This window comes from Aspergillus lucknowensis, assembly GCF_044049455.1.
Source record: "Aspergillus lucknowensis strain CBS 449.75 chromosome Unknown BJX67scaffold_11, whole genome shotgun sequence".
Taxonomy (NCBI): Eukaryota; Fungi; Ascomycota; class Eurotiomycetes; order Eurotiales; family Aspergillaceae; genus Aspergillus; species Aspergillus lucknowensis.
This window is the reverse complement of record NW_027263555.1, coordinates 263,057-289,039: the sequence shown is the minus strand read 5'-3', so window position 1 is coordinate 289,039 and position 25,983 is coordinate 263,057. Positions and strand designations below refer to the sequence as shown.

Here is a 25,983-nt window from a genome sequence, read left to right as displayed (position 1 = left end):
TCCGCTTCTTCTTTAAGCCAAGTCGAGCTAAGCCGGCTGGGCAGATTCTCGAAGGACTTCAATGGCGCAAACCATCGCCTGGATCGCCAAACCCGCCACATGGACTGAGTCGAGAGCCAAATTTAGCCTTGAGGAGGCAGGTTGCAGCGTAAACGTGGTTAGGGTCTTGTTTCAATTGGCTGTCTCGCTGCATGGAAGCTCATGGCCGCTGGTATAAGCCTCCGTCCGGACACGGAGCAGCACTCGACCCCTCGTATCGGACCCAGCCCCGCCGAAATATCTTGTGAAGAAAGCCAGATCGGACATTTTTGCAGAGACGTCCAGAATACTGGCGTGATGGGCTCTTTCCGTGACCTCCGTGGGTCATCGGTGTTTTACCGCTGTCTGGGTTGTGGACTGGGGAGGTCCCCGTGGAGGGGTTGTGTATGAAATACCCCAATCCAGCTCCTTCACTCCTCTCTTTTTGATTTTTAGTCTGCACGAAGTGAACTGCTGTCGATCGAAAGCGTTTCCTCCTTCATGCTGCCATTCTACGCTTGCGGTTGAGCACTCGACTTGGGTACTTCTCTACCATCCATAGACCGAATAGACGTTCATGATCAAGTGATATCGAGCATCTGGGCAAACGGTGAGAATTTCGACTCCAACTGAACAATAGAAACAGAGCAGAACGCATCAGCACAATGTCTATGCACTTTGACAACCCCAACAAGCCCGTTGCCAACGGCGTCCACCCCGTCAACGGCGCTGTCAACGGCGCCACACAGGCGGAGAACCCTCCATGCGTCGTTGGCATGGCCTGCAGGGTCCCCGGAGCGTCGTCTCCCTCCCAGCTGTGGGAGAACATCGTCAACAAGGTCGATCTGCAGAGGAAGATGCCTGCGGATCGGTTCAACGTGGACGCCTTCTATCACCCCGATGGAACGCACAAGGGATCCGTAAGTACCCTAAGCACCGGCGGTTCCATGTACTGACCTCCCAGACAAACGCCAAATACGGCTACTTCCTCGACCAGGATCTCGGCGCATTCGACGCCGGATTCTTCAATATCTCCGGCAAGGAGGCCGAGGCCATGGATCCCCAGCAGCGTCTGCTGCTCGAAGTGGTTTACGAAGCGTTGGAAGACGGTAATCCGCATATTATCTATCCTGTAAAGCTTATCTGACAAGTGAAAGCTGGAATCACCCTCGATGAAGTGCAGGGCTCGCTCACCTCGGTCTACTGCGGCTGCTTCACCAACGACTACAACGCAATGACAACCAAAGACCTTGAGTACTACCCCAAGTACACAGTTACCGGGACCGGGAACTCCATCCTCGCCAACCGAATCTCCTACTTCTACAACCTGCACGGCCCCAGCGCAACCATCGACACGGCCTGCTCCTCCTCCCTCGTCTGCTTCCACATGGGCGCCCAGTCCCTGCGCAACGGCGAGGCCGACATCTCGATCGTGGTCGGGTCAGCCCTCCACTTCGACCCGAACATCTTCGTAACCATGACCGATCTCGGCATGCTTTCTACCGACGGCCGCTGCCGGCACGGAGACGCCGCTGGCAGCGGCTACGTGCGTGGCGAGGGCATCGCCGCGATGATCCTGAAGCGCCAGAGTCGCGCACAGTCGGACGGGGATAACATCCGCGCCGTTGTCCGCGGCACTGGCGTGAACCACGACGGCCGCAAGCAGGGCATTACGCTCCCGTCTGCGCGCGCCCAGGCGGATCTGATCAAGAGCACGTACGAGCGCGCGGGCCTGGAGCCCGTCGACACAACGTACGTCGAGTGCCACGGCACGGGGACGAAGGCGGGCGATCCGCGCGAGCTCAGGGCCATCCACGAGATATTCTCGCAGGGCCGCACGGACATCTTGCACGTCGGGTCCGTCAAGACGAATATCGGGCATTTGGAGGGTGCGTCTGGTGTCGCGGGGTTGATTAAGGCGACTCTCGCGCTGGAGAAGCAGACCATTCCGCCGAATATGCACTTCTCCACGCCCAATCCGGAAGTCGACTTCAAGAATTGGAGGCTGGAGATTCCGACTTCTGCAAAGATGTGGGACGTAGCGGGCCGTGGAGTTCCTCGACGAGCCTCGATCAACTCCTTTGGGTATGGAGGGACTAACGCCCATGTTATCCTTGAAGAGTATACACCCTCTCTTGCTGTTGCGCGCTTGCCCTCCACGGTCTCTCTTCCTAGCGAACTGGCTTCAATGGTCGAGCATAGGCCGTACTTTGTGCCGTTGACATCCCATTCCGACCGAGCAGGGAAGCTCTGGGCCGAGAAGCTGAGTGAATACCTTGCTGGCAACGAAGTCAGTGTGCCCGATGTCGCTGTCTCGCTATCGTCCCGTCGAACGATGCATCGATTCAGGTCCTTCGCAATTGCTGCATCCAAAGACACACTGGTGGAACGGGTCAAAGAGCCCCTCCCCGTTGCCCAGTGGAAGAGCAAGCTCGACAGCGCGCCGCGTCTCGGGTTTGTGTTCACCGGACAAGGAGCGCAGTGGTTCGCCATGGGCCGCAGCCTCATTGAACAGTCCCCTTTGTTCCTGCAGACTCTCCAGCGGTGCGACGCAATTCTTCAAGCGCTACCCCAGGATCGCCCATCCTGGTCAGTGGTGGACGAGCTTCAGAGAACCCAGGAAGACTCGAACTTGACGCAGACCGAATACTCTCAACCCATCTGCACGGCCGTCCAGCTCGGATTGATTGAGGTCCTGTCCCAGTGGGGGATCAAGCCTGCCGGAGTAGTCGGCCACAGTAGCGGCGAGCTTGCAGCCACGTATGCCGCGGGCCTTCTGTCATTCGAGAACGCCCTCGTCGTGGCGTACTACCGTGGTGTGCACATGGGGTCTGGCGCTGCAGCCCCAGGATCCGTACCCGGTGCAATGATGGCCGTTGGGATGACGGAGGCAGAAGTCACTGCTGAGCTAGAGCCGTATGCAGGTCGGATTGCCATTGCTGCGATGAACAGCCCGTCGAGCTTTACGGTGTCTGGAGACGAGGATGCTGTTGTTGAGTTGCAGGAGACGCTTTCTGCGAGGAAGGTTTTTGCGAGACGGCTGCAGGTGGCTCAAGCGTAAGCTCACGCTCATACCTACTGTATATGCTGTGTATGGAAGCCACTGACATCTGTATAGTTTCCACAGCCACCACATGTTCCCCCTTGCACCCGGCTACAAAGACGCGCTCGCTGCCTATCCCGGGTTCAAGGCCAACAAGGCCCAATCCGCCATCATGGTGTCCAGCGTGACAGGCCGATATGCCGACCCTGTCACTATGGGCCCTGACTACTTCGCGGCGAACATGACTGGCATGGTGAAGTTCGCAGACGCTCTGACCGAACTGGTCCTCGACGACGAGGACCAGCAACGCATCGACGTGCTCGTGGAAGTCGGACCCCATCCAGCCCTCAAGGGCCCTTCCAACCAGACGCTCGACCAGCTGAAACTCAAGCTTCCCTATCTCGGTACCCTTGATCGCAAGGTCGATGCATACGAGAGCCTGCTCACTACGGCTGGCCAGCTGTTTGCCCTGGGATACCCTGTCGACCTGGTAGAGGTGAACAGGAACCAGTTCCTCGATGCGGCCGGCCGGGTTATCAGCTTGGAGGCATCGACAGGCAAGGTCTCGTTGCCATCCTACGCCTGGGACCACCACGACCGATACTGGGCAGAGACCCGTGTCATTCGTGAGCATCGTCTCCGTTCCTCTCGGCATTCTATCCTGGGTGCACGAGTTCCTGGCTCCCTGGACACTCGTCCCAGGTGGCGCAACTATCTGCGCGTCTCGGAGATGTCCTGGCTTCCTGACCATTCCATTGACGGGAAGGTCATCTTCCCTGCTGCGGGCTATATCAACATGGCGATCGAAGCTGCTGCTACATTTGTAGACGGCAACATTCGCGAATTCGAGCTCGTGGACGTATCTGGTGAGTTAACCCCGTACCTCATAGAGAGAGAGAGAAAGACTAAGAGTCGCAGTCAAATCGGCCCTCGTCGTCAGCGACAAAGACATGGGCACCGAGACCATCGTCGAGCTCGCCCCCGCGGTCGAGTCCGCCGAAACGTCCTCCTCGATCTGGAAACACTTCGTCGTGCTCTCCATCGACGAAGCCGGCAACCAGCGCGAGCACTGCACTGGCACAATCCGTGTCGAAGCCGGCTCTCCTGAAGCCATTCGCTCTTCAAACCCCTTGTCTGCCGACGTGCTCCGTCAGCAGAGTTTCCGCAGCACTGACCGCAACCAGTACTACCGCCGCCTGCACGCCATGGGCCTTCAATACGGCGATACCTTCCAGCTGGTGACTGGGAACGTGGAGAGCGGCGATGGCATCGCCACGGCCCGCGTGTCCTGGAACCCTAGCCTTTTCTCGCGCGAGGAGAGCGATCTTTCCATTGTGCACCCGGCCCTTCTGGACTCGTGCTTCCATCCCGTCTTCGCATCTGTCGAAGGCCGACTCGGACAGAACCTCAAGGCGCCGTACGTCCCGACCTTCGTGCGCTCGATGCGCGTCTCCGGCCTTCTCGACCTGTGGAAGAGATCCGAGGCTGGGTTCGAGTCGGAGGTCCTGGTCGAGACAAACGCCCTGGGTCCGCGCACAGCAACCAACGATCTCCGCTTGCTGTCAGCGGAGGGCGAACTCCTCTTGGACATCCAGGGTCTGAAGTTGACGAGTCTCGGCGCCAACGAGGCAGACGACACGAAGCGCTCCCTCTTCTTCGGTATGGCGTGGAAGCCCATGTTTAGCGCTCTGGGGTCGTCGTCGTCTTCGGAAACGTACCGCGTCGCGAGGCTCGTGGAGCTGTATGTTCACCAGTATCCGAATAGCAAGATTCTGCATGTCGCCTCCGGCTTGGCCTCGACGGAGGAGGATATCCTTCCTGCTCTGAAGGGTGTCACGGACGCTGAGAGGAGGAATATTGCCCAGTTGACCATTCTTCCTGCTGGAGGTGCTACCTTAAGCGCCTTTGACGGGCTCGTCGAGCGAGGAAACGGACTGGTTAATGTCGTCGAAGACACTGAGGAGCTCTTTGACCTCGTTGTCCTCTCGGCCGGTGCTGAGCTGCCAGCTCTCTCTGAGCGAGTCGCTGAGAATGGATATCTCTTTGCCTCGGGGTCCTCGACCAGCGGTATCTCGACTCTCAAGCCGTTCTACTCCTCTGAAGCGCAGATCTGGCACAATAAGTCGCCCGAGACCAGCAGCTCCGACCTGACCATCGTCATGCCACCGAACCCATCGCCCGAGACCCAGGAGCTGGCCAACACAATCAAGGCACAGAGTGCGGTGTCAGTATCCGAACTGGACTTCAACTCTCTTGTCGAGGGCTCGAACGATATCCATGGAGACGTAATCATCCTCGCCAGCCTCGACAACAACCTCTACTTCGACCAGGCCAGCGCAGCAGAATTCCAAGCTGCTCAAGCACTTCTCACCAAGGAAGGCCAGGCCAACATCGTCTGGCTTACTCGAGGCGGTCTCATGGACGTCTCCTCTCCAGAACAAGCCCTAATCCTTGGCCTCGCTCGCAGCGCACGCAGCGAGAACCCTGATTTACGCCTGGTCGTGCTCGACATCGCACCTTCGTCGACCGCAGCCCAGTCGGCCAAGCTTGCATCGACCCTGCTGGACCGCTCCATTGAGGAGAACGAGATCGCAGAGCGAGGAGGACTCCTGCACATCCCGCGAGTGGTCGCCAGCGACGATCTCAACTCCAGGATCCCCAACGGCGTGCGCAGCGAGCCAACGATCCAGCCATTGTACCAGCCAGACCGTCCTCTTTCCCTGCGGATCGGCCGCCCTGGTCTTCTGGATACGCTCATGTTCTCGGACGACCTCGAGCTGGCGAGCAATGAGCTTCAGCCCGATGAGCTCGAAATCGAAGTCAAGGCGTCTGCGCTCAACTTCCGTGACATCGCGGCCAGCATGGGCATCATCGACGACTTCAAGCTCGGAGATGAATGCGCAGGGACCGTCCTGCGCGTGGGCAGCAGTGTGTCACCAAACGACTTCGCCGTTGGCGATCGTGTCGTGGCCTGGCGTCCTGGACAGGGCGCGCATCGCACGATCCTCCGCAACCCTGCCTGCCTCTGCTACAGACTGCAGGGCGAGATGTCCTTCGCCGTCGCATCGTCTATTCCCCTCGTCTTGACGACGGCATACTACTCCCTCGTCGATACGGCCCGTCTGCAGCCAGGCGAGACAATCCTCATCCACTCCGCAGCCGGAGGCGTCGGCCAAATGGCCATCCAAATCGCGCAGAACATCGGCGCAAGCATCATCGCCACCGTCGGTTCGCCCGCGAAGAGAGCGTTCCTGATCGAGAAGTACGGCCTCGAGGACTCGCACATCCTCTCGTCGCGCGACGACTCCTTCGTCGAGGGCATCCGTCGTCTCACCAACGGCCGCGGCGTCGACGTCGTCCTCAACTCCCTCGCCGGCCCCCTCTTGCTCTCAACCTGGGCCTCCGTCGCCCCCTTCGGCCGCTTCGTGGAAATCGGCAAGCGCGATATCCACCAGAACAGCCGCATCCCCATGGACCCCTTCCGCCGCAACGTCTCCTTCGCCAGCGTCGACATGATCACCGTCTTCGAGCGCAACCAGCCCCTGGGTGCGCGCGTCTTCCAGGAATCCTGCGCCCTCGTTCACAACGGCGAGATCCAGCCCCCGCAGCCGATCACGGAGGTCCCCTACGCCGAAGTCCAGCGCGCATTCCGCATGCTGCAGACCGGCACGACCAGCGGGAAGATCGTTCTCATCCCGCGCCCGCAGGACCAGGCCCTCGTGGAGCCCTCGCAGTTCCGTCGCCGGAGGCTCTTCGACGCGAACAAGACGTACCTCTCCGTCGGTGGGCTGGGAGGTCTGGGCCGTCGTCTGAGCGAGTGGCTGTTCCAGCGTGGTGCGCGCCATCTCGCGTTCTTGTCTCGGTCTGGCGACAAGCGGCCAGAGGCGCGCGAGACGGTCGAGTGGCTCCAAGCTCGCGGCGTGCAGGTGACGGTGTTCAGCGGCGACGTGAGCGACGCAGCTGTTGTGGATGGCGTCGTGCAGCAGATCGAAGCCAGTCCGCATCGTCTGGCTGGTGTCTTCCAGGCTGCGATGGTCCTCCAGGATGCGCCATTGCCGCAGATGAGCTTCGCGCAGTGGCAGCGCTGCTTGACTCCCAAGGTCCAGGGTGCTTATAATCTGCACAATGCTACGGCGTCGGTGCCATTGGACTTCTTCGTCTGCTTCTCGTCTGTGTCTACCATGTTGGGGTCCAAGGGACAGGCAAACTACTCTGCTGCCAACAGCTACCTCGATGCGCTGTGCGCGTACCGACGCAGGATCGGCCTCGTGGGCACGACTATGGACGTTGGTATGATCGTTGGCATTGGGGCTGTCTCTGAGGACGCACAGCTGCAGGCCGTCATGGAGCGCATCGGGTACGACGCCGTCAATGAAGAGGAGCTCTTCGCGCAGATCGAAGCTGCCGTGGCGCCCCCGAGCTCCCAGGACAAGCTCTCCCTCGTCGATGCTCAGGGACGAGACGCTCACCAGATCATCACCGGCGTCAACCTGCGCCGTCCCACCTACTACTGGGTCAACGAGCCCCGTTTCCGCAATCTGTACGCCAACCACGACTTCGCCGGGTCTGGCGACGGGAAGAGCAAGAAGCAGGACGTCATGGCTCAGCTGCAGGAAGCCAAAGACGAGACGGCGCGTCTTGAGATCCTGACTGCTCGCTTCCTGGAGAAGATCGCGGCTGTTCTCTCCGTCGACCAGAGCACCCTCCAGCCCAACCGCAGCCTTGGAGACTACGGGCTGGACAGCATTGTCGCCATCGAGATCCGGCAGTGGTTCTTCAAGGCCGTCGGCGTTGAGCTGGCCATGTTCGACATCCTCAGCAGCCGCAGCATCCACGCCTTGCTGGAGAAGGTCGCGTCCGTGATGGTCCTCAAGCGCGAGGCTGAGCCCGCCGCTGCCAAAGCAGACGACCGGCGCAACCATGGCGAGCAGTTGGCGAATGGAGCTGCCAATTCCAAGAGCTCTCTGCCTGCCATCGACAATGTGTCCTTCGAAAGCGGATCCGCCGTCGATGTGCCCATGTCCTCCTTCCAGCGACGCCTCTGGTTCATGCATAACCTTGCAGAAGACCCGTCGTTCCTCAACCTGCCCACTATCTTCAGACTCAAAGGGCATCCCGATGGAGCGCTGGTGCGCAAGGCCCTTCAGGAGCTCAAGAAGCGCAATGAGATCCTCCGCACTGCCTACTTCGAAGGCGATGAGTTCTCCCAGCAGGAGGTCATGGACAACTACACAACTGACTTGCCGGAGGTTGACTTCTCCAAGACCAAGGACGCCGAAGCGGCCCTGGATGCATATGTCAAAGACCTCCAGCAACAGCCGATGGACATTGAGTCTGGCGAGGTGATGCAATGCGCTCTCGTTAAGCTCGCAGAGGACCGCCACGCTCTCGTCCTCATCTTCCACCACATCTGCATCGACCGCGGAAGCAGCAAGTCCTTCCTGGAGCAGTTCACGAACCTCTACGACGCCCTCCGGAAGGAGAGAAACCTCGCCTCCGTCGCCCAGCCGGCCGTCACGTACGGCCAGTTCAGCAACTGGCACAACGCTCTCCTCCAGTCTTCCGAGATGCACGCGAGTCTGGAGTTCTGGAAATCCGTCTACGAACACCCGCCAGCAGAGGCTATGCGCCTGCTCCCATTCGCAAAGGCTGCGAGACCAGATATCAACGACTACCAGCGCCATATCCACCGCGCTGTCTTGAAGAAGACCCTCCTGCAGCGCATGAAGCGCATCTGCGCGCGGCTACTCGTCACTCCCGCGCAGTTCTTCATGGCCGCCCTCCGCGCATTCCTCTACAGATACACCGAGGAAGAAGACCTGACCATCCACCTCGTCGACGGGAACCGCCCGATCCCCGCCGTGAACGACACGCTAGGCTTCTTCGTGAACGTCGTCCCCGTGCGCCTCCTCCTCGACAACCACGCCGGCAGCTTCGAAGCCGTCCTGCGCCAGATCAAGCAAGTCGTCATGTCCGCCATAGCGCACTCACAGCTCCCGTTCGATGCCATCATCGACGCCGTCGGCGCCGCCAGAACGCCCGCGCACTTCCCGCTCGGCCAGGTCATCCTGAACTACCAGATCCACGGCACCATGCCCGTCTACGCAGCCGGGGACTTCGACATCACCGAGGTGCAGGGCGAGGATATCCCGACGGCGTGCGAGATCGGCCTCGAGGCCCTCGAGGACCCCGCGCAGGGCCTGAAGCTTCGCCTCGAGTACTCGAGCACGCTGTACGGCGAAGCGGATATGGATCGCTTCCTTGACAACTTTGTTGCCTTCCTCGGCAGCAGTATCCAGGACCATCGCCAGCCCGTCTCGGAGGTGAGCATGGTTGGTCCGAAGGAGCTGGAGTATTTAAAGGAGAACTTCTTCAACCTGGACTTTGTCCAGAATACCTGGGAGAACCAGCCTGTATCTGAGCGGATTCTGGCCATTGCTCGAAAGTACCCGGATGAGGTGGCAGTGGAGAGCTCTGATGCCAATGAGAGCAGCATGACTTATGCGTCCCTCGTCGCAGAAGCCAGCGATGTCGCACGGGCTGTTCAAAAGGTTGGTGTCCAGCCTGGGGACAAGATAGGCATTCTATCTAAGCCGGGTGCGACGGCTGTTGCGGCGATGCTCGGTGCCCTCTTTGCTGGCTGTGGCTTCGTGGCTCTCGACCCGGACTTTGCAAAGGAGCGCCTGTCTTTTATGATTAAAGACTCTGGGGCGAGTCTCGTCTTGACGCAGGACAGGCTTGAAGAGAGTGCCTGGGCTCTTTCGCCAGCGCCTGTGCTGGCTGTTGGACAGATTCCTCGTTCAGGAGCGACTGTTGACGCTGCTCCAGTCGAACAGAACTTCCCCTTCTACACCATCTACACCTCGGTTCGTACATGATCCCTCAATTTAGCACGTATAGCTAATATAGAGACAGGGGAGCACCGGAACCCCGAAAGGCGTCGTCCTGAGCCAGTCCAACACGCAGCAGATGCTCTCGACCCTGCACCACGACTACCAGTTCACCTCCAGCGACCGCTTCCTCCACCACTCCTCTATCTCGTTTGATCTCTCCATCGTCCAGATCTTCTCGGCCCTAACTGCCGGAGCCCGTGTGTGCGTTGCCAGCGCCGAGATCCGCAAGGACCCTGTTGCCCTAGCGAAGTATATGGAGTCCTCCCAGGTAACGGTGACTTACTTCACGCCAACGCAGTTCGCGCTCTTGATCGAGAGTGCCAGCACGCACCTCCAACGCTTGTCCAACTACCGAGTCGCCTATTTCGCCGGCGAGAGACTGCCTGTGCGCGTTGCGAAGGCGTTCTATGACCTCGGGACCCCAGCAAAGGTCTACAATACGTGGAGTCCCAGCGAACTCGTGGTCCAGACGACCATCCAAGCCGTCGACTACCCGGAGGATGACACGGTCAATATCCCCATCGGATACCCGATGGCCAACACGCGGCACTACATCCTCGACTCCAATGCAAAGCCCGTCCCCCGCGGAGTCGTCGGAGAGATCATCGTCGGAGGAGCCCAGGTCGGACTGGGATACATCAACCGGCCGGAGATCAATGAGCGGGCATTCCTGCCGGATCCCTTCTGCGCTGAGGAGGACCATACCCGGGGCTGGGGACGCATGTTCCGCACCGGCGACAAGGGACGGTTCCTCCCCGATGGCAACCTTGAATTCCACGGGCGTATTGCGGGCGATAAGCAGGTCAAGTTGCGCGGATTCCGCATTGACCTCGGTGAGGTTGAGCACCGGATCTTCGTGGAAGCTAACAAAGATGCGAACGGAGGAGTAGTTGATCTGGCTGTAATCGCGCGACAGGTTACAGTCGATGCACAGGACAGCATCACCGACGACCGGCAGTTGATTGCATTCGTCGTCCCGCGGGAGACCCTTGTGCAGGAGAAGAAGTCGGCCTTTGCGTTCCGGCTCAACGAGCTCGCGGGCAAGCACCTCAATCCGTACATGCTGCCCAGCGCATACCAGTTCATGGATAGCCTTCCCACCACCATTGGAGGAAAGGTGGACTTGCAGCGGCTGCTGAAGTACCCTCTGGCCCTGACTTACCCCGTCGAAGAAGCACACGTCAGTTCAGAGCCTGGGAAAGAGATCAGCGCAGACGAGGCCATTCTCGAGGCCGTCATCCAGGGCTTCCGCCAGATCCTGAAGCTGCCAGCAACGCGGCCAGTCGGGCCGGACGATAGCTTCTTCGCGCTCGGGGGACACAGTCTCCTGCTTGTCCGTCTGCAGGCTCGTCTCAAGCGAGCGTTGAAGATGCCCCTCCCGTTGAACACAATGTTCAAGACGCCTACACCAAGGGCAATCACCCAGCTCCTGATGGCCGGTCTAGCCCCTACTACCACCGCGACTACTCAAGGCTCTGCGACAGCAACCATAGACTGGGACGCCGAAACCAGACTTGACGACGGCCTCAAACCCTCACGAATGGCCATCTCGCCGTCCCAGGTCACCTCCGTCCTCTTGACAGGCGCAGACTCCTTCATCGGCGTGCACATGCTGGCAACCCTCGCCCAGGACCCCTCGCTGCACAGCATCTACGTCCTGGGATCCCAGAAACAGCTGCAGTTGACCGACGTCTACGAAGGCTTCGACCACTACCACCTGTCACCCCTCGTCCCCTCGCGCGAGGACCTCGAGAGCCGTCTCCATTTCCTCCCAGGAACCCTCACAGCATCACGCTTCGGCCTTTCCACGCCTGAATTCCGCCAGCTGGCACGGAACATCCAGGCAATCCACCATCTAGGCGGGTACGTCTCGCTGCTCCGCTCATACGACGCCCTCCGCGAGTCCAACGTCGCTCCCGTACACGAGATCCTCCGTCTTGCCAGCCTGGGCCGGTTCAACACACACATCCACCACCTGTCTACCTGGTCCGTCCCTCACCTGCAAACATGGTCAACGTCAACATCCACCACGACTTCGAACGGAATCACAGCCAACGAATCCAGCGCCCGCCACTTCACCCCGGAGCCCACGGACCGCCTGGGCTACTTCAAGTCGCGCTGGGCCGCCGAGATGCTCATGGAGAACGCCGCCGCGCGCGGGTTCAACGTGACGATATACCGGTCCTCCGCGGCGACGGCGGACACGCGCACGGGCGTCCCCGAGCCGCGCGACGACTTCATCCGCACCATGATCCTGAGCATGTTGCAGGCGAAAGCGATCCCGGAGCTTCCGGCGCGCGAGAGGCCGTTTGTCGTTGACTTTGTGCCGGTGGATTATATCACGCGGGGGATTCAGGCCCTTTCGCGGCGGGAGACGAGACGCCAGCCTGAGGCTGCGACAGAGATGAAGGCGAGTGCTGCAATTTACCACCTCTCCAGCCCGGCGCCGCTTCCTATTGAGGATCTCCCCGGGGTTATGGAGGAGATCGATGGGGAGGGTGGACGGTGTCTCTCCGTGGACGCGTGGTTCGAGGCCGTCTCGCGGATGGACGGGTCACCTGATGCGCAGGTGCGGTGGGCGGTGCTGAAGGAGTACTTTGACTTGGGACACTTGATGTTTGGGCTTGACACGGAGAAGACGCGGAGTGTTCTTGGGGAGTTGGGGATGGAGGGTTGCGAGCCGGTTGATGCGGCGTATTTACGCACTATGCTGGAGAGGGAGAGCCAGAGGGTGTGATAGTTTATTTGTACTGCTCTATTCGTGTTGATTGATATAGATTAATAATTGTCTGCTGTCCATGTGATGCATTATTAGACTGTAGCTGACCTGAATACCCATTAGAATAATAGATGGCCGGGAGAGACATGACGCGAAAAGAAGAAGAGAGAGAGAGGACAAGAATCAAACAGATACGGAAGAAGAACAGCAGACATATTATCAAGCTTAATAAGTAAGAGTAACAACCTCCCCAACATACCCACTCTCTTTGCCCCCCTTGACCAGCACCTCAAACACCCAGCGCCCAACATCTTCTCGCGAGATGGTATACCCAACGGCCGGGTCCTTCTCAACGCCGACACGGATCTTCTCCACCCCCAAGGCCTCTCCCCCCGTAAGCAGACTAGGCCGAACAATGACATACCCACCCAATGCTTTCTCTGTACCCTGCTTCCTCCCCGCATCCTCGAGGATCAAGCTCTCCATGACCTTCTTGTCGTCATGCGGGACCCCCAGCATCCAGTGATACATCGGTATCATAGCGATTGGCAGATCACGCTTCACATCACTAATGCCCGTCGTGCTCAGCGCAATCAGCTGAGGGCGTTTCGCGTCGTCTGCGATCTCCAGCGCCCGGACGGCCGCGAGGATCGTCCCGACGGCGTCCTGGCAGATAGTCGGGTTATCCAGGGTCGGGTGCAGGGGCGATTTGAAAATCAGCTTGCCACCGATGCCTGAGACGATGAGGTCGACGGGGCGGGAGTCGAGGATTAGGGCTTGCTTGACGGCTGCGAGGTCGGTTGCTGTGCCTGGGGTGATGGATAGGTTGGCGGCTATAGTTGAGTCTGCGAGTCCGCGCTGGAGGAGCGCGTCGTGGAGCTTCGAGGGGGTTCGTGCTACTGTTTTTTGTTAGTATTTGATTGCGTTCTTCGGCTTGAGAAGGACGTACAGGCTGTACAGCGGTATCCCGCTTCGAGGGCAGGTGCGAGACAGGAGATCGTGCTCCCGCCCGTGGCACCGAAGAAGGCGATCGTTGGTTTAGCCATCTTGACTCACCGAGGACTAGGCTACATGACGGGGAGAAAAAGCGAAAGGGAAAGAAAGCATCGAAGGAGAGAGCATCTACTGCTTAAAGACATACAACAAAGGCCAAAAGTCTCCGTGTGTAGACGGAGCTTTTCACCCCTCAGCCAATCACGTCGCTTGCCCACCCAACAAGCTCAGCCCCACTGGCAGGGAAATGTAAAATGACTAAGCGCATAAGTGACCAATCAGAGGCATGAAAGCAGAAGAATAATCGTGCGTCACGTGCTCTCGCTTAGGAACATCTGTGCTGCCTGAGGCATGATTCCGTTCCGCAGGATGGGGTCGAACAGCTCTCCTGGTTGATCTCAACCCTATTTAGGAAAATCTGGGCGATTAATTTGGGAGAACTTTACTCATTTTTGGATCCTCCTTTTGTGAATCGAGCTTATGGATGAGAATGATACAAACTGTGCGTGTGCAAGTCAGCCCTAAGTCGGCAGGATACTTTTAACTTCTGCCTGTTGGAGGTCCATGCTGGTATTGGAACACAAACTATACACTACTACACTCGAATTAAACCAACTCGGTCACATCCGACAACTTTCATTGCTATTTCTATCTTCCAAGGTATATTAAATGAAGTTATTGACAGTGTCAGAATAGTTGCATCAAATCTCATCCATCGCAACGAAAGGATCGCCGGTCACCACGCCCGTGAAAACATCTGCCCGCTTGGGCACTGCATAGGGCATCAAGAATATATAAAGGGCAGATAAATCGTTTCCTAGTACATTTTATACTTTTACAGCAAATGCCAATATTCAGGTAAACTCGCAGGTCATTCGAAAGGCCTGAATGCCCCCGCTGAAGCAATTAAGTAAGTCAGTGAGCGGTTTATTATTGTTATATTCAGTGGTCCAATAGTAGATATCTGTACGGAAACGGGAGGGATACTTGTCATCCCATATTCGAGGTAAACCTCCCCATAGCCCTAATCCTCGCCCCATACACCCAAAACACAAATGGGATAGGAATATTCAACGCCGCAAACACCCCCAGCACACTAAACGCCCACCCGTTCCCCATAGCCTCGTACCACGGCTTCACCAGCAGCGGCAGCACCGCAGCAAGAACACTCCTCGCAAACGTATTAGCGGCCAATGCACTCGCACCCCATCGGTGGAACGTATCAACCAGGTAATTCACCGCACTTGTGAAAATAGTATAATACCCAAAGCCCATCATACAGACTCCAATCACGGTGGCGATCCACGGGATAGAAGTCGTAGACGTCCAGCCCATGATGAAGAGACCCGCTGTGAGGACAACGGATGCGACCATCATCGGCGGGAGTCGGGCCTCCGGTACGGATTTCATGTCATTTGCAGCCAGGGCGCGGTTGTAGTATTGCTGGTTGTACCAGCTTAGGGTTGCGCCAAGGATGATGCCCACCAAAACTGCGATGAAGGGGAGGGAGCCGACGAGCGGGTTCCAGTGTCGAGTCTGCTGAAATATTATTGGAAATGAGGCGAGAGAAGCGTAGAAAACGGCGTAGATGAAGGATGAATAGATAGTGATGGCGAGGCAGATGGGCGTTGCGAGCATTTGGAGTGGACGGAGGCCAAATTTGACGGCGAGATCGCGGATTAAGATGTCGTTTTCCTCCCATTCGGAGTGCAGAGCCCAGTTCCCAGTAGATTTGCGCAGCTTGCGAGCTTTGTTTGTTAGTAGGACCGGGGGGTACGATTCTTCGATGAATATGACGTCTAACGTGAGAATGACGAGTTGGATTACGGCCGTGATCGAATGAATGGTCAGTAGGATCTGGATAAGACTGGAGGGGGGGGAGACAAACATATTCCGTCCACCTCCAATCAACGCCACTGTATATGATTGCGCCGCCGACAACGGGGCCTAGGGCCTGTGCTTCGAATGAGCCTTTATTCTCAACAGATGAGACACTCCAAAGACTTACCGGCCCCCCGCATACACACAGCGTATACCCTACAATGGCATTACCCCGTTGTGCCGGTGCCCATAAGTCCACAAAGACACCTCCGGTCCCGGTGATCGGCGCCGAGCCGAAGAATCCGGTGAAGAATCGAGTAATAAGCACGGTTTGTATGTCCTTCCCAGTGGCCGTGCCAAATGACATGGCCATAGAAATGGCGAACGGAAGCAGAATTGGCCATTTCCTGCCGTATAGTTCCGACAGTGGTGCCCATATTAGAGGTCCAAACCCCCATCTACGAACACGGTCAGTGAGTATCTATACTCGATTGATAAGGCAAGCTCCGGGCCTACCCTAGGAGAAGGAAGCTGGTCCCGAGGACGGCAACTTGGGAAGACACGTGGAATGTCTCTGATATTCTATCGTTGGCTGGTGCGTAGCTAATCTTCCTTTGTTAAACTTTGTCCCGACGTTGAGACATCTTGCAGTACGAATCTTACGCGGTGCTGGCCCAGACGGAGCCGAGGCTGGTGAGGCTATAGAGGAGACTTGTATAGGTCTTCTTAAAAAAAGGCCAGTTGAGCGGATCATACCCGTCTTGGGAATCGACAAAATCTACAATATTCGTGGGGCCAAATTCAACGACTTCCAGAGCAAGTGGCGGCGTCATCGTTCGCGGGGGCGTTGTGTTGGCTTGCAAGAGGTAGGTATGGATAGTCCGTGCTTCAAATCAAGACATAATCCTTAGTAAAACATATGACTGGGCGTTGAAGTTGTAAGAAAAAGTTTGAACGAGAATGGGTGGCTGGTGCACTGGCAAAGCAATGTTTCGATGTTGTGCAGGTCAGCCCTGAGGCACACAATTAATCCCGCACGCGGCCCATGCCAACCCCGCATTCCAACATTGCAACATCTTTCCAACAACAGCGATTCGTCAATTCTGAATGACGCGTCCAGACTGGAAGGATCGAGACTTTCTTCGGGGCGGTCCGAAGGCGGGGTTAGCTGAAGTCTTGAATCCACATCTTCACAAATGTCCGTGGTTACATTGAGGTACTAGTCAAAGATTGGGGCATGATGCATGACAATGGCGCGAAAGAAGTCCCCAACGAGACGAGGAAGCTACGAACGAGCGAATGGCATGTAGGATCGGATCGCTGGCAGTGCAAATAATCCAATCCCGTTCCGTGATGCAATCGACCGGGATGAGACTCAGATTGACTGCAATCCTGTCATCGACCAGGTCTCGATGCACTCGAGACGGACGCCTTAACCAGGCTTTTGCTCATGACCTAACAAGTGCTTACTGCTGACATGGTTGGTTCTCAGCCGGTTCGCCGAACACTGCTACTAAGGAAACCGCCCATGTGTTGGTACACCATACTTTGATTCGTCCCGGCAAAATTATGAAGAAGGCGTCGTAGTGCGATTGCTTGCACCATATGGTTTGCCTGATATTAACCGTGGTTCAGAGATTTCCAAAGCCTGCCGATGAGGTGATATGAACCACGGAGGTGCGAGCTACGGGATGAAAAGCAATCAGTGGGATGAATGCAGAAGAAGAATCTGAGTGACTAAGGTCTATCTAGCGATATTGATACCTCCAGAAACCTTTAATAGACCTTCACGTCAACCATCTTCGGAAAGAGCAATTGATGGACGAAGTGAAATGAAGGAACGAAGTGAAGCAATATGAGGAGGTGGCAAAGCAATGGCACTGGCCAGTCCTCATATAGTTGGATGATGAATTGATCCATCACCAACAATCATTTACAGGTCGACAGTTACGGACTATTCAAGTCACTAATCGGCTGAACACTCTCAAGTTATTGGACTCCACTGAGGCTGAGGCCCAGCACCAGGGCTGGCTGAAGAATTACCCCTATGAGGTGACACTTCATGTGTCATTTGTTGGAAGGCGAACAAGGAAAGCGATCCATCCACCCGGACTGAAACCACATCGCAGGGATATGGCCTTTCGGATGATTTTTCATGTTCATTTTATCCTCCAATAAGTCGGACTATTTCATTCATAAGTTCAGCCCTCGGGTGATATCCCCGCACATATCACTATAACCATGATGTGATGCTGACGGCTGCCATACCTATAAAACCCAGCATTAACATCCGTCGAGATCATGACAAAACCCAAACGGAGCACGCTGTGAAATATATTCATATTAAGAAACGGAAAAATGACGATTTCCCTCACCCCAAGAAGGACCGTCCAACACAACGGGAAGGAAGTGCCCATCTGTGACCTTGAAACAATCGACTTTAGCAGGCTATTATCCCAAGAGCCCGAGGAGCTCAACAAGCTTCTTCTGTGCTGTCAAGATGCAGGGTTCTTCTATCTCGACCTTCAGGGTGTTGACGGGCGACGGATGCTAGATGATCACCAACGACTCCTTGCCCTCATGCGTCGTTTCTTCAACTCGCCGCACGATGAGAAGAATGAAATTGGCCTCCCATCCCAGGAGCATGGGTAGCACTTTCTTTTCATCGTCTTGTCCCAATGGCCCAAGCTAACCGAGTCCCAGCTACGAGCCTGTCGGCAACCATGCCGGCGTCGTCGAAGACACAAAAGACGGCTATGAGATCCTCAAAGTGTCCCGCGACGAGATCTCCACCCGCTATCCCAACCTCCCGTCGATCATCAACAATGACGATGACATCAAAACATTCTCCGACTTCATCGCCGGCTCCAACATCATCACAAAGACTATGCTCTCTTGCCTCTCTACCTCCCTCGGCCTAACCGGCGAGTCCCGCTTCGAGACCAGCCACCGCAACGAACACAAATCCAACAGCACCCTTGCCATGTTCCGCTACCTGCCCGGGGATATGCAGACAAGCAAGGAAATCGGCCATCAGAAGCACACGGATATTGGATCCTTCACACTCCTGTTCTCCGAACAGTGGGGACTGCAGGTTCTCCCACCCGGTTCTGATACTTGGGGCTTTGTGGAACCCCGGGAAGGCCATGCGGTGATTAATGTGGGGGATTCATTGCGCTTCGCATCGGGTCATAAGCTTTATTCTTGTATTCACCAGGTCGTTCCGTTTAATAACACGGAGGACCGGTATAGTGTCGCTTACTTCCTGCGCCCAGAGAGTGAGGCGAAGTACCTGGATAGTCAGGGAAGATGGGTGACGGCTAGTCAATGGCATGACGAGAAGTATGACTTGTTCAAAGCGACTCATGCGGACCAGCGGTTGGCGAATTCGATGTTGGTTGGAGGAATGGAGGCGTGAATACTTTTTGATGGTGATGAGGACATTTAATTGTGCCAATCGCAGGTCTAAATATCGAGGGCTATGGCAGACCATGAGGACAAATCTGCAGAGTTTAAAATTTCATATACCTGCTAGTTTTGGGTAACACACTGCCTTGCTGTCTGCCGCTTTCAAATCTTGGTTGCTCTATGTGGTCTAAAGAGGTTAACATTCTTCCTATATCGAGCATCTTTTTCAAGTATGCTGCATGGGCCTGTACTGAAGGACAACTTACCTGGACATGAATAGAACGAAGCTTGACCTGATCCTTCGTCTCCACGGCCGGAAACTAACTAACTACAGAACGAGTTCGGTACGAGGAACAACTAATGTTTGACGATGACAAGACATCGGCGGTGATTTATAAGATCACGCCTCAGGCAGCACATCTATACTTCCTCCTCAGCAAGCACACATACGTACTTGATTTTCTAGGAGGGTCGATGGCCTTCCCTTTCCGTTTCAGCGCTCACCCCTCGCTGCTTTTTGCTCACTAAGTAAATCTAAGCATGCCCTAAGCACGCCCTGAGCAGCCTAAGGCAATTACTAAGCACCAGGTAAGCAAAGGGTAGAGTGCCCTAAGCAAGGAACCTCTGTAAACTACACCCTAACTAATAATCTTCTTCTTGCCTATTTTGCTACTTATATTTTATTTTTACCTGCTATATACTCCCTAAACCTAGTACTACTATTAGAAAAGAGGTAAATAGGTCAAGCTACTATTCCTTTTTAGTACTTATAGCCTTTTTCTATAGTAAGATTTGCTATAGTTAATTATGCTATACCAACATAATAAAAGATATTTGGCAAGCTTTCTTAGTTAAAAAACAGTACTAGTTCAGATATTTATAAAAGCAGCTCTAGATATCCAAAAAATTAAGAAGTCCTTAGAATATTAAATAGTATTTTAATTTTAAATACCTAACTAGTAGAATAACATGCTAATATTTCCCTATTAAAATACAAAATGCTAAAGATTAATATTACCAAGTAGATAAATAAGGTTTAAAAGTTAGGATATAGTATTAATTATATATAGTAATCCTTGCCTGGAGGGTTAATATTTATAATATAAAGAAATATTAGATTTAATATAATTAGTATAAATCTCTTATATAAGGCTTTATTCTTTTTTATCTAAAATATTAGCTTAAATATAGGATAATACCCTAATATTATATAGACTAATATATTATATATATACAAATAGATATATACTAAAGTTTATATAAAGGTTACTAATATAATATTATAGCTTATATATAGTAGTAGAATAGAGTTATAGATTCTAGGAAACCTAAACTAGCTTTAAAAATCCATGTAGATCTTTAAATCTTGAGTATCCTTAATATTCTAGGCTAGTCACTTAGATTCCTTTATTACTTAGACTATTAAAAAAGCAAAGAATATTCTTTATAGTATCTATTGTTTGGAAGACATCTATAGTAAAAAATAACCTAGGTATTGCACGTCTTGGCAGGTTTTAAAGTCAAAGATGCAGAACCCTTGGGAATAGCTTCAACTGCATGTTGTTGCTCATTTCTCAAGGCTATAGGATAGATGGGGGAGAGAGGACAGCCAAATAATGATGGAGGCATTGACTTGGTAGATGAGCAAGGTCCTATTAATTTACATATCCATGCTTGGGCCTGTAAGTAAACTATCATGACTACTGGTAGTAGTTTGTAGTAGTAATTACCAGGTATAAAATCCTGCTAAAGTTTACTTGTTAGAAGGTATTAAAACTCTTGAGTTAATAACTAGTTTATCCTATCTTATAAAAGGCTACCTTGACAGGTCTCTATAATATTTCTAGGGAAGTTTAGATAGTGGTTAATAATAAGCTTTACTAGGTAGATTTGCGTTAACTACCAAAGATCTACTTGATTGTGAATAATTTCCACCTGTTTTACTTAGTAGGAACTTAACTTTACTAGAGTAATAAAGAGCAAGGTTTTAATTATTATAAGGAAGCTAACTAGGGCTATATGTTTAGGTATTATGTACTATGCTATAATACCTATTATTAACTTTATATAAAGTTTCTCTTTCTTGCCCATGTAATATTGCTATTCTTAAACAAATAATCTTGTCTTGAATTCTATTTCTTGCCTATCTTGGCTCTGTTCTAGGGTAGACTATCTAATAATAGTCTTAATTCTAAATATCTTCTAAAGTTGTAGAGCTAATTCTATTCTCTTTTATATTATATCTTTTCCTATAATACCTATTATAGTTTGCTTTAAGTATACCATTATAAATAGATAGATTATAGTACTAATAAAATTAATAGGGTTAATATAGTATATAAAGCCTTAACTAGCTTCTAAATATCTAAATTAAACTAGCTATCCTTGGCTTTCTACCCTCTTTATTATCCTGTCATGATTTTATAGCTAATAGCTAGAATAATTTTAGCTATTTTACTAGTTATACTAGCAGCCTTGTATGATATAGACTTGTTCCTAAATCTATATAGAATTAATAGGATTATATTTTAGATAGAACCTAATTGCTAGGGCATTCTAGCTTTAATAATTTTTAATAAAATAATTCTTGCAAAAAATATCTTAAATACTTGTTTATCTTATAGTTTTAAGCTTTTTTACCTCTTATAAAATTATAAGTAGTTAGATATCTTAATTTCTTAATAGCTTGGCTTATAGGATCCTTATAAGGATTAGTTATTTATATATAGCTTGTTATATATATTATTTATTTAAAGCTATTTCCTTATTAATAAAAGTAACTATTACTATAATACTCTATTTTTTACTTGTTATTAATTCTAGGTAAATAATAGTCTTGCTTTAGATCTAAGAGTGCTAGATATATTCTTAAACTTTATCCTATTACTATTCCTCCTTTTAATTACCCTATTTTTATGCAAAAGCCCGAGCTTAGAAATATCTAGTAGTATTATACTATTACTAACCCCTATTTTACTAAAAAATATAATATTCCTATAAATCTCTCTTTTAAACCAAGTATATATAGTATAGGTTAATACTAGCTCTTCTACTATATTTATACCACACTCTCTAGATAATATACTAAGTAGTTATACTATACAATTCTAATTAAACTAGCTATTCTAGTTAATAAAGATATCTTTTAATAATACTTGCTAGCTTGTATATAGTAGTTTAGGAGGTATTATATTAGATTATAATATTACTAGCTAAATACTAACCTGGTTTTATACATGCATGGTAACTAATAGAATATACTATTATAATTATAGCAAGAATTTTACTTTAAATCTAGAGAACCTTCTTATAAATATATTTTCTATTTTTCTAGATACCTATACTATAACAAATCCTATAATAAATCCTATATTAATAGTAGATAATAGTATAGTTTGGATTATGGAATATACAACTATCTATACAACTATTTATCCTATTATATAAACATGGCCTGGGTATGTTATAGCTTTCTAAAAGCTGGTATTAGTATATAAAGGATAGCTTACTTGGCCTTGTTTTTCTGCCTAGATTGCAAGGTAATGCTCTTAATTAACTTGCTTATACTTGAATAGGCAAGATTCCTAGTAGCTAGATAATTTTTACTATTAGGCTAGTATTACCTAGAAATATAATACATGTTTATAGATATATATAATCTAAAGTATTATATACTCTTTTTTAAGCTATAGTGATTCTATAGTATATATTAATAGTATCTTTTTAAAATTGCATAAAGTAGGAATAGATCTACAAGTAGTATAATAATCTTCTCTATTACTATAATAATTTCTAATAGCTATATATAATTTGTAGCTAGACTATGTTAGAGATGCCTAATAGCTGGATCTATATATATTAATCTTATCCTTATCTCCCTACTCCTACTAACCAAGAAATTGTAAGCCCCTAGCAACGCAGAAAGAACTAGATGTTAATAGATAGCAGGGATGACCCTAGCCAGCTGTGCATAAAATACTGGCAGACTATAATCCTCTGTACCTGACTAACATGGTATTGCTAGTACTGCCCTCTCTAAATATGCTTGGGTGCTAAAGTCAACTCTGGGATTTGCTATTGAGTGAGCCCGAATAACTATGGAGTTGATGCTTGCTTCTGGCGTGTTTGATCCCCCCCCTTTGTTTTTAACTGTTGGATAATAAGCTTATCCACTACATCATACACAGCCTAGCGATAGAATATGTGTGTGATGATATAATATAGAGGGGTTCTTCCTGGCAGGCTTTTGCTGTGGGGCTAAGAGCGGCAGGGCATAGGCAAATATACAGTATTGAATAGCACCTACCATAATAAGAGGATAGCCAGTTGTTATATGCCATGTGTTGTGCAATATGTCCTTAGTGACCCCGGCAGTATGCAGGAAGAGTGTTCTGTCATTCCGTGTCCAAACTAACTTGGTTTACCAGCTTATCACATTCTTGCCCTTATTGTCTAGTAATAATGAAAGCAGAAACTGAGGAAGTAAAGTACTGTGAGTGACTGAATCCTAGGGGCTTTATCCAAGTCTAGTAGCAAAACCTGTCCTGCTAGTAAGCTAGCATGTTATATTATTATTATGATTAGATTTATATCTATAGCATAAATGTATTCAGTAGAAATAGCTAGTGCCTTTATACTAGTAGAGTAGAGAGCTAAGGCTTGATCTATTTGCTATGTACCAGAGAACTCCCTAGCTAGATTATAAATCATCTTGTGGTCCTAGGACTGTGCTTGAGGAGCTACCCTCATTCTCTAGAGAGACATGCTGCAGGTTTTGGGAGGCTTATAGAATCCATGATTTAGCTAGTTATGCTATACATGAGCAGCTAGATCCTTATACATATATTAAAAAGTGCTAGTAGCCAGGACAAGCAAATTATATAAGTATCTTCCTGTTTCCCTTCTCAGGCTCTAAACTTCCATGTTCTTTGCTTATATAGGTATCTCTCTTTTTTAAGCCTAAAGTTTTTAAAGCTCTTGTACCTAATTCCCTCTTACTATCCTTCCTACTATTTCTATTTTTTAAGTTAGATATGTTCTAGGCTCTATACCTGTTTCTATCCTATTATTCTTATTTTACTTTCTTTTTTTTAGTAACCTACTCTATCTATTATAATAAAAGATTTTTTATATTCTCTTGAAGTTAAAAATATATTAAATACTAGACCCTAAATCTAGAAATATATCTTTAAAAATACTAGTTAGCTTGAGTATATATTAACTTTTAGATATTATACCCTAGTTCTTATTAGCTATAGGCTAAGTAACTTCTACCCTTAAAAGTAATTATATAATCTCTATTTTATCCTTATAATATAGGATTATATAGGTAATCTTTACTATAAAAAAGATAGATTTTTTATATCTCTTTAGAATAGTTAGAAATAGGATAATAGAAAATATAAAATTTATTTTCTATCTAGCCTTATAGTTAATATTTATAAAGTCCTTAATAAAATGGAGTGCCCCAAGCTGCCTATAGAGAAGATATTTCTTAATAAAAAAGATAGGGTATATATATAGTACTACTATTATATAAAAATAAGTATAATAGAACTTAGATCTCCTAATATTCTTAAGCAAGTTATTAACTAGAGAAATATCCTATTAGGGCTTCCCCTAATTCTAGGCCCTTTAAATCAACCTATTTATAAAAGGAAAATAATAAAGGATAGCTACTTGCTTATATTTTCTTTTATAAATAAAATAAAAAACTTTATTATTAAGGCAAGGTATAAGGATGGATATTACTTAATATATTTTAACTTTATTAGGCTATAATAGAGAGCTAAATATAAATATAAAGGTCTAATTTCTTAAATATAGTAGCTACCTAGATAAAATACTATAAATAGTAATCTAGCTAACTAGAATAGTTAGTAAAAGGAATAATATAATATATACTAGAATAGAGATATATAGCAGGCTTCTAAGTTAATACTAAAGGCTAGTAACTATAGCTAAATTTTAGAGATAGACATGCTACTCTTATTTTTAACAGCTACCATGTATAGGAGGCTAATAAGTATAGAATGGTTTCTATTTTTACTAATAGATTTTAAGATAGACTCTTCTAACAGGTCTATTTGCTTTACTTAATCCTTATTCTTGCCCTATTTAATTCTATTATATATTTCCTAGCAATAGAAGCAACTTTTACAAGCATATAATCTTAAATATATATCCAGGTTAAATAACTTTAGTAATATCTATAGATACTAGCCTCTAGGTCCTGTATGGTAAATAAGATAATAAATAGTACCTATTTTATGCGCATTTATTAGCTTGTAAAGGCTAGCTAACTAGAGCTAAGGATAAAACCTAGATTATAGTAACAAGGCAGTCTTGTACTTAACTAGATTTTTTATAACTTAGTAAGCTTGGTACTGGTTGGCATCCTGAACTAGTATATTGTCTACTATATGTATGTCTGCTTGATTGAATAAAATAGTTGTAGTGGCAACTAGCATACCCTTATAAGTAATAGTAGCTTTAAGCCAAGTAAGTTAATCCTAGATAACCTTCCACGCGACTACCTATAAAATGCTTATAGAGTCCAAGAACTGGCTTTCTAGGGTTAAGAATAGTCCTAGTATATCAAGTCTATTGTCTAGAGTAGTTTTGGCAAGGGTCTCTAGGTCTAGTAATAGTGGAGATATGTAGCATGAACTCTCTAATATTAAGATAGAGGAATTAGATAGTAGATCTATATAGTAGGATAGAATGCTAGGATAGAGTTCCTAAAGAATAGTTGGCTGGAAGATTGGTATCTTTAGGTGGTGGATAATAGGTTAAGGCATCTTGCTATTAAGGTAGCAAGTTAGACAAGTGTGCTAAGGCTGACAAATAACCATATAGATTAATCTGTGTTAAAAGGAAAGAAATAGGAGGTTTAGGCAAGGAATAAAAGCTGCCTAGAACATGGCTAGTATTATACTTTATATATAGAAGGACCCTGACTTGTAGTACTAGTAGTATCTAATAGCTTAATATAGACCTTCTAGTTATAGCAACTTCTATGCTATGTTTAGCTGCTGCCTGTGCTGCTATCTGCCTTGCCTTTTTGTGGTGGTTTACTAGGCCAAGGC

General features: G+C 49.8%; 4 protein-coding genes across 4 annotated transcripts; 2 read left to right on the top strand and 2 right to left on the bottom strand.

The window, feature by feature from the left end:
• Positions 1-683: 683 nt before the first annotated feature.
• Positions 684-12,691, top strand: BJX67DRAFT_379511 (uncharacterized protein; the record flags this gene model as incomplete). Its single annotated transcript, XM_071032586.1, has 6 exons — positions 684-938; positions 983-1,127; positions 1,176-3,075; positions 3,137-3,927; positions 3,980-9,927; positions 9,977-12,691. The coding sequence occupies 6 exons, from the start codon at positions 684-686 to the stop codon at positions 12,689-12,691; spliced, it is 11,754 nt and encodes a 3,917-aa protein (XP_070888007.1).
• Positions 12,692-12,794: 103 nt separating this feature from the next.
• On the bottom strand, positions 12,795-13,793 carry BJX67DRAFT_31723 (NAD(P)-dependent oxidoreductase). The gene is made up of 2 exons (XM_071027254.1): positions 13,623-13,793; positions 12,795-13,572 (listed from the first exon to the last, which is right to left on the bottom strand). The coding sequence occupies exons 1-2, from the start codon at positions 13,717-13,719 to the stop codon at positions 12,899-12,901; spliced, it is 771 nt and encodes a 256-aa protein (XP_070888006.1). The 5' UTR covers positions 13,720-13,793; the 3' UTR covers positions 12,795-12,898.
• An 863-nt stretch (positions 13,794-14,656) lies between these two features.
• BJX67DRAFT_371019 (MFS transporter) lies at positions 14,657-16,320 on the bottom strand (the record flags this gene model as incomplete). The annotated part of the gene is made up of 5 exons (XM_071031010.1): positions 14,657-15,523; positions 15,555-15,620; positions 15,675-15,945; positions 16,004-16,090; positions 16,151-16,320. 5 exons carry the CDS (start codon positions 16,318-16,320, stop codon positions 14,657-14,659), a joined length of 1,461 nt encoding a protein of 486 aa, XP_070888005.1.
• Positions 16,321-17,845: 1,525 nt separating this feature from the next.
• On the top strand, positions 17,846-18,905 carry BJX67DRAFT_379508 (gibberellin 20-oxidase family protein; the record flags this gene model as incomplete). Its single annotated transcript, XM_071032585.1, has 2 exons — positions 17,846-18,135; positions 18,191-18,905. 2 exons carry the CDS (start codon positions 17,846-17,848, stop codon positions 18,903-18,905), a joined length of 1,005 nt encoding a protein of 334 aa, XP_070888004.1.
• Positions 18,906-25,983: the final 7,078 nt, after the last annotated feature.